Source organism: Artemia franciscana, chromosome 1 (assembly GCF_032884065.1).
Source record: "Artemia franciscana chromosome 1, ASM3288406v1, whole genome shotgun sequence".
Taxonomy (NCBI): Eukaryota; Metazoa; Arthropoda; class Branchiopoda; order Anostraca; family Artemiidae; genus Artemia; species Artemia franciscana.
In genome coordinates this window covers 21,859,577-21,873,061 of record NC_088863.1, presented here as the reverse complement: position 1 = coordinate 21,873,061, position 13,485 = coordinate 21,859,577, and the positions used below count along the sequence as shown (strand labels likewise).

Genomic DNA, 13,485 nt, shown 5'->3' with positions numbered 1-13,485 from the left:
AAACTGTTGTAATTAAAAAATAATTTTCAAAATAGAATAAAACTTCTACAAAGTTACAAATAATGATCGGTACAATTTTAACTATTCTTTCAGAAATGATCATAGGCGATGATAAAAAATAACGAACGCTTGCTCACATTAACTGAAACATTAATTAATAGTAGTAGCCTTAGTTTTAGCGGCAGTATTATCATCAATAAACTTTTCTAGTGTATATTTGACTGAGATTCGTCTCTTCGCACCAAGAATCTTCACTATTCAAACCAATTTTTCCTGTTTGTATTTTCAACGTAAGTCTGGGTTGCATTGGTAGCAAGCAGCATAGTAAGAGACGATCAAGTTCAATACTAAGAAATGTAATAGGCAATAACTCCTGAAAATAATGTTTCTTCAAAACAAGAAGTACACTATTAGAAACCTCTATATAGGAAACTTACCTTCCCTTGGCTTGAATAACGAGGAAAATCTCTTAGCTTAAAAAAAAAGATAAGTTGCTGGAACTACGGTATTCTGCATATGCGTCATCTTTGTTTCTCTTTTTCTTCTCAGATAACATGGCGATGGAATATCTTAGAGAGTTGCTTAATCGCTCATTTTAAGAGAACTTGATGTGTTTAAAAACCTTTTATAATTACATTTTTTTATAATATAGTCAATATTTTATGAAAAACGGCATTTTTCATATTCAATATCAGGAAGGATTTAGACCACTTCCCGCTACACATGTACCGTTTCACATGCAAGCAGAAGCCAAGGAAAGTTAATATTATTCTTTGGATCTTCGAATTCTTGTAACTTTTTTTTATTTTTGTTTTAGTTTATAAGTGTCCACACCTGCATAATATTCGACACTAATCCTTAATTGTGTGGTCGAAATAATTCCAAGTGGACCTCTGTTATACCAAGGGGTAAGAAAGGTGCTATAACCTCTCTAATTGGGTTCAATGGCATAGTAAAACTACCCCCCAGTATAAGACCCTACCCGAACATATTCTTCGTGATTGTTTTTTCACGTCTCTTTTCTCTTTTGGAGGGGATCGAACACAAAACAGTGCGCTTTTTACTCGATTTTTTGAGAGGGTAGCCTCCCTATCCTATGTCTGTCTATGTGTGTCCATAACGACTACCACTTTTTCCAACTTTTCCGCATTTCTTTTACTCATAATGCTTGTAAAGTTTTTTGTATGACATAAAAATGCCTTTATGTTGTTGAATGTCTACTTCTTTGAAGGTAAAGCAAGTGCTTGCACTTAGATTAGATGAAGTGATGCTTCTTTCTAAATTGTTGATTCTTTTTTTACCCTTAGTTTACCTTGGGAACGATCAATCACTGAAACATGCTTACGTATTCCCCATTTTGAAAAACGTCATTCATTCTCTTATGGTCGTTTTTTAGCGAGTAAACGATGATGTAACCGCTAAATAATTTCACTGCCATCCAATATTAAGGGTTGTCACTCAATCAGGGTTTCCCTGATTGAGATCCACTCAAGCGGACCAGCTAAATATTATTTATATAAATTTGTTGGATTTGTTTTCTTTTCTATCAATTCGATTTTTATTATAATATTTTGAAATTTCAATGTTGTATTATTTTCATCATTTAATGTTGTAAAGAGTTGAGTATCTTTGTGCGATTGTTATTTGCTTCCCTGGGTAATTTTTTTTGCGTGATTGTTATTTGTTCTCCCCTATTTTACAGCCCATTGGGCTATTATTGGGGTGGGGAGGGTGGCGTTAAGGATTTTCTATGTGTTTAAATAAATCATTTTTGAAACCAGCTTAAATGAAAGTTTGATGGTACACTTTTTTTTATGCAAATTCCCGTTTCTCTAATTTTAAAATTTTTCCTTGAAATATTTTGCTTCTCTAGTCCTTTTTCTTGTCTTAGGTTACATCACAGCTTTACGACAGACCATTGGAGGAGATCAGTGAGAAAGCTATAGCTTGGGACCAGGAGGAACATTTGAAGTTTAGAGTTCCTTTCCCTGATTTAAAAGTTACCATCTTCCTAGGTGAGATTTTCTTTCAGGTATAACAAAGATTGTATGTTCAATTCAGTTCACTCATGTTTAATAAAAAAAAATTATAACAGTCATAACATAACATATCGCCTCAAAATTAGGTAAGCACTGTGGCTCTCCGAAAGCAAAGGAGTTCAAAATAGGGATGAAACCTTTTTATTGACAGTGAATAGATATAAAATTATTTAACTGGATATTTCGAACACATATAAATTGTTCATCATCAGCAGTAAAACTAAAAGACATTAATAAAAATAAACAAAATTTATAAGTAATAAACAAATTACATATAGTTTATTGCTCTTATTTTTTTCAATGCAACAGCGGAGGCAAATCTCTTTGACCTTTTCGGTTCCGGTTCATTAGAATTATCTGACATATTATGTGGACAGAGGTCATAGCTCTTAGGTGAGGTGATATTTACTTTATTTGACCTCAGTAAATTATCATAAATTGAGTTCAATCCAAATTCACCTGTATCTCTGTTTATGGAATTATTTTTGAATAATTTTTTTTTAATTTCTATAGTTTCCCTGAAAATTTGCTGTAAACCTTTGTCCCTAGAAATCAAAGAAACACTTTCAAAGAAAATAAAAGGATTTGGAAAATTAAAGATATGTTCTGAGAGGGACGACGTGGAATCTTCAGGTTTGGTATTTTGCTTTAAAGACGATGAAATAGAATTATGATGTTGTAGCAATCTCATTTTAAAATTCTGGTTAGTACGTCCCACATAAGAGCTTCCACAAGTACATACTTTGTACTTGTGGCGGGAATCAGGCGTTTCCACCTCGCCCGGCATCAAAAAAGATTTATGGCGTTGAAAAGATATGGTAGAGAACAAAAAATATCTTTCTTTTCTGTTTTGAAATTTTTTCCTTCTTTTCGAAAAAGTCTGGTCAATTAACCAACCCGGATAATGGTTACTTATTAAAATCTCTTTTAACAACAATAATTCTTCCTCAATGAATTTTGGAGAACAAATTCTAAAAATGCGGTCAGTTAAGGATATGATTAAACCAATTTTTACTTGGCGACTATGACCGGAGAAAAACGACAAAAATCTGTTATTGTTAGTAGGTTTTCTGTAAATACTAAAATCCAGACTATTTTCATTTTTTAAAACAAGGACATCCAGAAAAGGAAGTTTATTATCCTTTTCTAATTCTATTGTAAATTTTAAATCACCTCCCCAAAAATTAAGATTTTCTAAAAAACTTTTTAATTCCTCCACCCCATAATTCCATACTGAAATTGTGTCATCCATATATCTCCCCCAAAATTTATGTTTTAAAAAGTATGAAATTAACGCTATTGTTTCAATATTTTTTACAAAACAATTTGCTAATAAAGGACTTAAAGGGGCCCCCATGGGTAAACCATTTACTTGTTCGAAAAATACCCCTCTGAATCGAAAAAAATAAGAGAACATGTTGCACAACCTAACTAAATTCATAATTACACCGACTTCCAAAACTGTTTCACCACTAATCAAGTCCAAATTTCTTAGTATCTTTCTTTCAAGAAGAATTTCTGCGGCTTTTACATCAATACTCGTATACATTGACACAATTGACCAATATCTTGTAATTGGAAAAAGCTGTTCGGCTACCAAGCGGAATAGATTTCTAAAAGGCGGTGGAAGCAAGCCGGAGAGGAATCTGAAAGCAAAACCAAGCAGGAAAGCTCAAACAGCGGTTTCAGCGTGAGATAATCATCTGTGTGTTCGATGATCGTTAAGGGATTCTTGTGGATGTACTCCAGTTTTTTCAGATGGGATTTGAACGTCGACTGCCATACCATTGCACAATACTTTAAGTGGGATTTAATGAGCGCATTGTAGAGAAGGGTATGGGTTTTACGTGGGAATGTTTGCTTCAGTTTCTTCATGATTCCCAGATTCCATGAAAGCTTTAATTCTACAGCATGGATGTGAGGAAGGAAAGAAAGGTTTTCATCCGCTATTACTCCTAAGTAATTTGCACATCCGTTTGCTCGTCGTTGAACCTTTCCACGAGATGTCACAATACCCGTTATTTCCGGGTGAAGGGTTCCTACCCTAGAAAATAATAGAAAATCGACATTGATGACAAGTCTGTTGGGATCCATCCATAGATAAGTCTTTTCCATGATGTTTTCAAGCTTCCGCTGGAGTGAAGGTATGCTGAGTCCGCAACAGGTCATTGTATTGTCGTCAACAAATGCTATGAATCCATCTTGCTCGTTAGTAATGTCCTCAGATGTTTGATCAAAGCATAGGTTTCAGCATTTTGGAACGTCATGGTTTGGGATAAGGATACGAGTTAGGTCATTTACATGGACTAAAAACAAAAGAGGGCCGAGGATTGATCCTTGGGGCACACCAAATTTCACAGTAGTGTCGTTCTTTGGGTCGTCACCAATATAGATGCACCTATTTTGAAGGTAAGATTCAAACCATTGCAGGGCTATCACTCTCGCTCCAGTATGTTCCAGCTTTCCCAGTAAGATTGTATAATCCATGCTGTCAAATGCTTTTTTGATGTCAATCCATATAGCAGCTAGCAGAAGACCTGAGTCAAGTGGCCTGTTGATGAATAAGCTTTAGGATGCCAGAGCGTCTTCTGTTGAATGACGAATTCTGAAGCCGAACTGACGACTATTAGAAAATCCTTTTTTTCAAGAAACTTGTAAAGTAGTCTTTGCCAGGGATTTTCAAAAGCTTTTAAAAAAACAGATAATATTGATATGGGTCGGAAGTTCGATGGATCGTCCTGAGGACCACCTTTATGCAGAGGGATTAATTTTGCTTTTTTTAGTATCGAAGGGAAAACACCACATTTTAGAGACAAGTTTATCAAATAAGTTAATGGCTCTAGGATAGAAGGGAGGATTGCTTTCAGGGCTCTCGTGTGTATCCGGTCAAATCCAGATGCTGATGTGCCTTTCAAGGTCTTCACAATTAGCTGTTCTTCAGTTGATGTCACAGAAATTATAGCCATTGATTTTGTGCATGCCGAGCCAAGGTAATGCTTTTAGGGTTTCCGGGGACTTCTCGCAGAATGAGATGTAATTCCTCCTATCCCTGCGAAAATGTACTGAGTTCTTTTGCAACCTGAGTGGGCTCTTTAACGGCCTCCCCGTCGACAAAAAGTCTGGAAGGTAATTCTGCTCTCTTATCGTTTGGTCGCAAAATCGAATTAATGACCTTCCAGACTTTTTGTCCATCTTTCCCACTTTACGATATTTTGTTATTCACATAATCTCTTTTTGCTTTCCTCAGAACCGAATGAAGGCATTTCTTATATGTCTCATATCTCTCTAGGTTGTCTCGGTTTGGGTGGTTTCTTTAATTTGCCTATAACTTGTTTTTCTTATTTATGCTTATGAGTAAGCTTTCGGTAACCCATGGACATATTGGTTTATTTTTTCTTCCCCAGTTTCTTGGTTTCTCTTTAAAACAGCATGTTTTATATGCAGCTACAGACGTATTGTGGAAAATTTCAAAACCTTCGTTCATATCTTCTTTTGCTAAGACACTGTCCCAAGAAACTTTTTTTTAACTCATCATTTAACAGTTTATGATTCTCCTCTTTGAGACAAATTACTTGTAGATCGTGGTTAGTTTTTACAAGCGGAGTTAACATCCTCGCTGTGTTGAAGATAGTGTGTATAGGAAAGTGATCAGATGTGTCGCCGGTGATGACTGATACCATCGCCGGACAATCATAATGTAGAAAAAATGTTGTCAATCAGTTAATGGTTATTTTCTGCTGCTCTGGTTGGAATCGTAGTTGAAGGGTAAAGATTAAACCCTGACATAATAGTGAGAAGATCAATGTTAAAATCACCCATGATGATCACATCTTGGTTCTGGTTTCCTATCAGCTGTAAAATCTGAGTTAGTATATCCATAAAAGCAGAAACCTGATGATGAGCGATATATTTCTTCAGTCAATATCTTCTTCTTTGATGGCCCATATAGCTCAATGAAAAATGATTCAAAAACGCCTTCAGCATTCCAGCTCAGTTTGTTGTTAATATGCTCAGCATGTTTATTCCTCGCATAAATAGTCAATCCTCCTCTGCGAGCTTCTTTTCTATGTAGAAACTTTGATATATAGCCTGGGATATCTAGAAGTTGTCCCGTTTGTCCCGTAAGGAATGTCTCACATAATCCAATTGTGTTGGATTGCAGTTGTTGGCGCATTGAAGTTAGTTCCATAAACGATGAACATAATCCTTGACAGTTAAGTTGAAGCGCAGAGAACTGAGAGTCAGAGCATCCCTTCGTTAAATCTATATATCAACATATTTACTTCTAGGAAAATTACTTTCACTAAATAACGGCAAATCATCTTCATTACTTATATTTTCATCAGAAATTTCCTCCAAATCCAAAAAAGAATTATCTAATTGTTTTGACAGGTTATAATTTTGTTGTGATGAAGAAGGGATTAGCCCCCGGGATGAACAATAGGAACTTATTACTTACCTAATAATTTCCAGGGAAGAAGGCCATATTTTGAAATGAAGCACAAGCCATGCGAAATACACACACCCGTAGGAACTTTTCTGATCTCTGAAAGAAAAAAACAAAACAAAGAAAATGGAATGACTTGGAGAAAAAAAAACTGCTGAAATACACATTTTAAACTGAAAAATGTGAGCAAGCGGCTATCAATTTATACTGACAACTGCTTGTGAAGGAGAGGAATATAAAATGTATCGAAAAATTAAAGAAGGTTCGAGAACTTAATCAACTTCTGACCGCTGGTAAGGATGGGGGATATTCAACATAAAAATCTAATTTTTCGGCGATCAGCTTATACAGACAAAACTTACGAATGAAAGGAACACACACAATTATGAATCTGAATCTACTTTCTCATGTTGGATATATATATATATATATATATATATATATATATATATATATATATATATATATATATATATATATATATATATATATATATATATATATATATATATATATATATATATATATATATATATATATATATATTTTCTTCCATGTCTTTTTTACCACAATTTTTGAGCTTTTTAAAAGTGCTTTTTCGTTGAATTTAAATTAAAATTTTCAATTTCAGACTCGCTGTTGCCCCGAGTTATCGAGCTTGCAACCTCGAACAGCGATCGACGTGTTAAATTAGCTGCTTGTGAAGTTTTGCATGCGTTTTTCGTCTATATGATTGGTATTGGTAAGTTGCAGATTTTCCATATTTAAATTTATCTGCTATTTAAGGGCTATTTTAGTATAAAACTATAGCAAATAGCTCTGACCAACGAATTGATTTGAATTGGGTAGTGGAGATGCACTACTGCCTTTTATCTTTTCAGTATTATTAGTGGTCTATAGCTTGATAACCGCAAGAGATGGAAATGGGAAACTTCTTTTTTGTAAATGGGAAACTATTAGATAGTATACGTATATATTAAAATGAAACTTTTGAAATTCAAAAACAAATTTATTGGGATTGCATATCCCTTTGATTCAAAGCTGTTTCTTTGATACCTTAGACCTGAAGCTCTGTAGCTTTTCTAAACTTATAGGCTGTCATTCTTGAAAAGGTCAACTTGGAAATCTCAAATTTCATTTTTTTTTTTGTTTTAATAATAATATCTGACGGATAAAACTGCTGAGGTTTTGTTAATTTAAACTTCTTTGCCTGTCAATAAAAAAATGATGAAGCCAAACATTTGGTCCTCGCAGGTTGAAACACACATGATCAAAATGAAGAAGGAAGAAGAACTCAAAGAGAAGAGAGGAGAAAGAGAATAAATCAAAGACAAGAACTTGTTTCATTCAAACAAAATTGTATATTGACCCAGTCCGGGAAAGACATATAGTCCTTAGTCATCACACCCCCTTAGTCCTCAGTTCTATAGATTATGTACGAGCGTTTGATTCATGCAATAGAAGAGCTTTAGCGAAGGTCTTATCCCTTGTATGGTATAGATCATAAATATGTTAAATAGATTTTTGCTATGCACGAGTAAAATAATGTTGTGGCTAAGGTAGGAAATGAGTAGAGAGAATTGGGTAGAGAGAAGATTGATCAGGTACATACCTTCACTTATCTGGGTAGTAATATTATTTGAAATTGCTGTTGCGCTGAAGATGTTAAGAGAAGATGTTTTTTTTGTTTTTGGAGCATAGGAAAATAACTCCGTGAACCAACATTAGATTATTAGAAGATAAAGTAATGACGGTGGCTCTCAAACGTGAGAGCTTTGGTACACTGAGGAGACTCTGTTAGATGTTTTCCAGAGGAATTATCTACGGATTATGTTGAATACGGATTACGGATTATTTTTCCCGTTGAACTAATCATATTTCAAATGGTGAGCTATGCAAAAAAAATATGCTTCTATCATGCCCTCTAAACTGTAACACACAGAAAAAAGGTTGAGACGGTTAAGACACGTTCTGTGGACGAAGGATGACAAATTGCCAAAGGTCATTCTGTTCCGCCAACTATTTAGGGAAGAAATCGTAAGAAAGGATTTAAAGGAATTTGGAATTTCTCCGGAGGAGGTAAAGCGGGAAGCTTTGAATAGATTGTGATGGAGGAGGAGCGTGTGCAGCTGTATTGGTCATGGGCTGCTTAGTGATGCGTTGAGTTGCTAGTAGTAGTAATAGCAAACTGATTTTGTGGCTGTCAATGGTTGGCGTATGCATAATTCTATGATTATAAAGGCAGCCAAATCTAGCAATGTAACATCGATAATCCCAATTACTTGTGTTATATTGATATTAAATCTACCATTTTTTTTAAGAAACTGTTAAAGATTTTAGAATTCCATTTCACAAGGAGATTGAATTTAATAGTAAATTTTAACAGCTATGATAATTTTTAACAGCTATGATAGTCTTTCGATTTTTTGAAAGACTATCATAGGCTTCGATCTTTCATTCGTTTGATCTTTGAGTCTTGTTCTTCCGCATTGTACCCTTTGAACCAGATCGATCGCTTTAAGGTAAAATTTCTTCAAAGGAAACCAAAAAAGGGCTTGCCTCATCTTTGCCACATGCTTACGCTCAACGTTTTTCTACATTTTCTATTTACTTCTTTTGATTTGCGAAGAATTGATGCTGTTCTTAAAATGGTATTCAGAACTTTGAAGATAATGGACGATGTTAATGTCCTTTTTTATGGCACTTGGTATTAACCAAGTGACATATAGCGATAGCAAATTCTGTCGGTCTGTCTGTCGGTCCCGGTTTTGCTACTTTAGGCACTTCCAGGTAAGCAAGAACGATGAAATTTGGCAGGCGTATCAGGGACCGGGCCAGATTAAATCAGAAATTCTCCCGATTTGACCATCTGGGGGGTGGGGGGGGGTGGTTAATTCGAAAAAAATAGAAAAAATGAAGTATTTTTAATTTACGAATGGGTGATGGGATCTTAATGAAATTTGATGTTTGGAAGGGTATCGTATCTCAGAGCTCTTATTTTAAATCCCGACCAGATCTGGTTACATTTGGGGGAGTTGGGGTAGGAACCTAAAATCTTGGCAAACGCTTAGAGTGGAGGGATCGGGATGAAACTTGGTGGGAAAAGTAAGCAGAAGTCCTAGATACGTGATTGACATAACCAGAACGGATCTGCTCTGTTTGGGGGAGCTGGGGGGAGGATTAATTCTGAAAAATTAGAAAAAAATGAGGTATTTTTTATCTTACGAAGGAGTCGTCGGGTCTTAATGAAATTCATATTTAGAAGGAACTTGTAACTCAGCCCTCTTACTTGAAATCCCGACGGGATCCAGAGTCATTAAGAGGGTGGGTTGGGGGGGACGGGAAATCTTGGAAAACACTTAAAGCGGAGAGATAAGGATGAAACTTGGTGGGAAGAATAGAAACAAGTCCAAAATACGTGATTGACATAACTGGAACGGATCCTCTCTGGATCTGTTGACATATGGGGGAATTGGGAGGGGGAACCTAAAATCTTGGAAAACGTTTAGAGTGGAGGGATTGGGATCAAACTTGGTGGGAAAATAAGCAGAAGTCCTAGATACATCATTGACATAGCCGAAACGGATACGCTCTATTTGGGGGAGCTGGGAGGGGGAGCTAGGGTTAATTCTGAAAAATAAGAAAAAATGAGGTATTTTTAACTTACGAAGGCGTGATCGTATCTTAATGAAATTTCATATAAGAAGGACCTTGTAACTCAGATCTCTTATTTTAAATCCTGACCGGACCCAGCGTCATTGGGGGGGAATCTTGGAAAACACGTAAAGTGGAGAGATTAGGGTGAAACTTGTTGGGAGAAATAAAAACATGTCCAAGATACGTGACTGATATAACCAAACTGGATTCGCCCTCTTTGGTGGAGTTGGGGGTGGGGGGGAGGGAGTAATCCGGAAAAATTAGAAAAATGAGGTATTTGTAACTTACGAACGGGTGATCAGATCTTAATGAAATTTGATATTTAGAAGGATTTGTGCTTTAGAGCTCTTATTTTAATTCCCGACCAGATCCGGTGACATTGGGGGAAGTTGGAGGGGGAAACCAGAATTCTTGGAAAATGTGAAAATTGAGGTATCTTTATCTTACGAATGGGTGATCGGATCTTAATGAAACTTGATATATAGAAGGATGTCTCAGATGCTCCATTTTTAATTCGAACTGGATCTAGGGACATAGGGGGTTGGAGGGGGGGAACAGAAATCTCGGAAAACGGTTAGAGTGGAGACATCGGGATGAAACTTGATGGGAAGAATAAGCACAAGTTATAGATACGTGATCGACATAGTTGGAACGGATCTGTTCACTTTGGAGGAACTGGGGGGGGGTGTTGATTTGGAAAAATTCAAAAGATTGAGGAATTTTTAGCTTAAGAACGGGTGACCGGATCTTAATGGAATTTGATATTTAGAGGGAACTCATGTTTTAGAGCTCTTATTTCAAATCCCAATCAGATCTGTTGATATTGGGGGGAGTTGGAGGGGGAAACCGGAAATCATGGAAAACACTTATGAAACTTGGTGGGTAGAATAAGCAAATGTCGTAGATACGTGATTGACGTAACCGTACTGGATCCTATCTCTTTGGGGGAGTTAGGGGGTGGGGTTCAGTGCTTTGGCGAGTTTGGTGCTTTTGGACGTGCTAGGACGATGGAAATTGGTAGGCGTGTCTGGGAGCTGCACAAATTGACTTGATAAAGTCGTTATCCCCGAAAGACAATCTGGGGGCTTGAAGGGAGAGGAAAAAATAGAAAAATGAGGTATTTATAACTTACGAGTGAGTGGTCGGATCTTAATGAATTTTGATATTTAGAAGGACCTCGTGACTCAGAGCTCTTGTTTTAAATCCCGACCGGCATTAAGCCTCTGATTTCCGTTTTAAATCAATCTATTGATTCTTAGAATTTTGCTAGAGCTCATACCATATGAGCTCTTGGCTCGTCTGGCCTCGTCACAAGTGCCATGTGAGCTCTTAGCTCTTGTTTCTTTCAAGTGGCTACTTGTTTATCTGGTAGGTATTTTGTGGCAGGCTTGCCAACATAAAAATAGTTTCAAGTATCAAGTATTTCATCAGTTACTTCAACTAACGGGGAAAATTATTGATACAACTTCTTTTACCAGCTTTGAAAAATAAACTGGAATGTTTGAGTCACTATCTTAGTCAGTATTTAACTAGGGAGGTTGAAAGAATTGTGGTTTCTTTTGTGAGTCAATGCTTAGTGGCAAAGGCAAACCTCTGCTTACCATTCCTAGCCTACAATATTGATTAGATAAATTGGCAATAATACAATTTGTTTGTAGTAAAATTTTATGCCACATGGTATTTCCTAGTGTTATTATTTTTTTTTTAATATATATAATGCAACTTACATTTCCTTTATAGAAGTTTAGTGTTGATGTACATGCTGCGACTGGAACTTTGTCTCTACTGCAGATTAATGATCGGAAGAAAATTTTTGATAGATATTTCTGTCATTAAAACTGAAAATTAAAAAGTTATCATGATTATTCCAAATTGACTAACCTAAAACTCTTTCGAATTTGATCTTCTAAAATTTGCTCTTTTGGCGACAATTTTGCATGAATTTTGGCAGTCGTTTTAACATACTCAGGTATGTTCTTTTTTTTACTTTAATTATTGGCGAATACGCTTTATATTTATGTATATCCTATGCTTTTCTGGATTACAGAATTATATATCTGGACGTATATATTACTTTTTTCTGCTGTTTCTTAACCAGTAGGTGTGATTCTCATTTATTCTTGGGAACAATCGATTCCTTTTTAATTCAAGCGAAACATAAATTGACCTCTTGGAAGGGCATATTAATAAAGATTAATTCAGAGACAAAGGACGGGGTCGAACACATGCCGTACATTTAGCTATCTCTTTGTTTTTATAAATCTATGTTTGTTTTTTTGTATGTTTTTTTTTTTGTAAAAAGAGGGTTTGTATATGACGTCATTATAAGTATATAAGGCTTTGTATATGACGTCATTATAAGATGACGTTACAGACCGGGACACAAATGACGACCGGGACACCGGGACACAGGGAATATAAATGACGACCGGGACACTCAAAGTGAAATTAAAGACCGGGACACCGGGACACAAGTGACGACTGGGATACAGGGGATATAATGATGACCGGGACACAGGGACACAACTACATCTGGGACGCCGGGGGGTGGCACAGGGGGGATATATAAATGACGACGGGGTCACAGGGAATATTCGATTAGCAATCACCGTCAACAAAGCTCAAGGGCAATCATTAGAAAAATGCGGTATAGATCTGAATACGGATTGTTTTCCCATGGACAATTATATGTTGCATGTTCAAGATTCGGTAAACCTGACAATCTATTTATATGCACAGACAATGGGACAGTGAAGAATGTTGTATATTCGCAAGTTTTACGTAGTTAAAAACATATATATATATATATATATATATATCTATCTATATTCACAGGTGGGACACAGGGACACAACTACAATGGCGCGTAACTAATGCGGCGCGTAATGACTTACGCGCGTGGGGGGGGGGCTTAAGGGGGCGCGAAGCGCCCCCACCTACTTGGTGTGGCGTGAAGCGCCACACCAACAGCTAGTTATTTATAAAATAGGATCCAAGCGAGAAGAAGGAAGAAAATCAAATATTCTTCTTGAAAAAGAAGAACATTTTGGATATTTTGCCATGATCACCGCTTGTTTTCAATTAAAAAAAATGGCTTTTATTGATATTGTAATTCAAAAGAAGAAAAATGAAACATTTAATAAAAAAAAAACACACAGAATTCTATTAAATATTTGCGAAAATTGCTGCTTCGTCCTAAATAAAAATTGCTTCTACGGAAATTATAATTCAAATTAAGAAATAAGCAAAAATCGATATTGATTGATTTTTAATCGACAACCATCAATATTAATCGATATTAAACTAATGAGATTATTTTTTCAATCAGTATCTTCTTTTTCA

General features: G+C 35.9%; 1 protein-coding gene across 2 annotated transcripts in view; it reads left to right on the top strand.

Moving 5' to 3' along the window:
* LOC136026920 (DNA-dependent protein kinase catalytic subunit-like) overlaps positions 1-13,485 on the top strand; it is a 197,971-nt gene that overhangs the window by 129,477 nt on the left and 55,009 nt on the right. For both annotated transcript variants that reach the window (XM_065703758.1, XM_065703768.1), the window contains exons 16-17: positions 1,892-2,015; positions 7,118-7,228. In XM_065703758.1, coding sequence (XP_065559830.1) covers positions 1,892-2,015; positions 7,118-7,228 — 235 coding nt within the window. The remainder of the gene's footprint in view (positions 1-1,891; positions 2,016-7,117; positions 7,229-13,485) is intronic.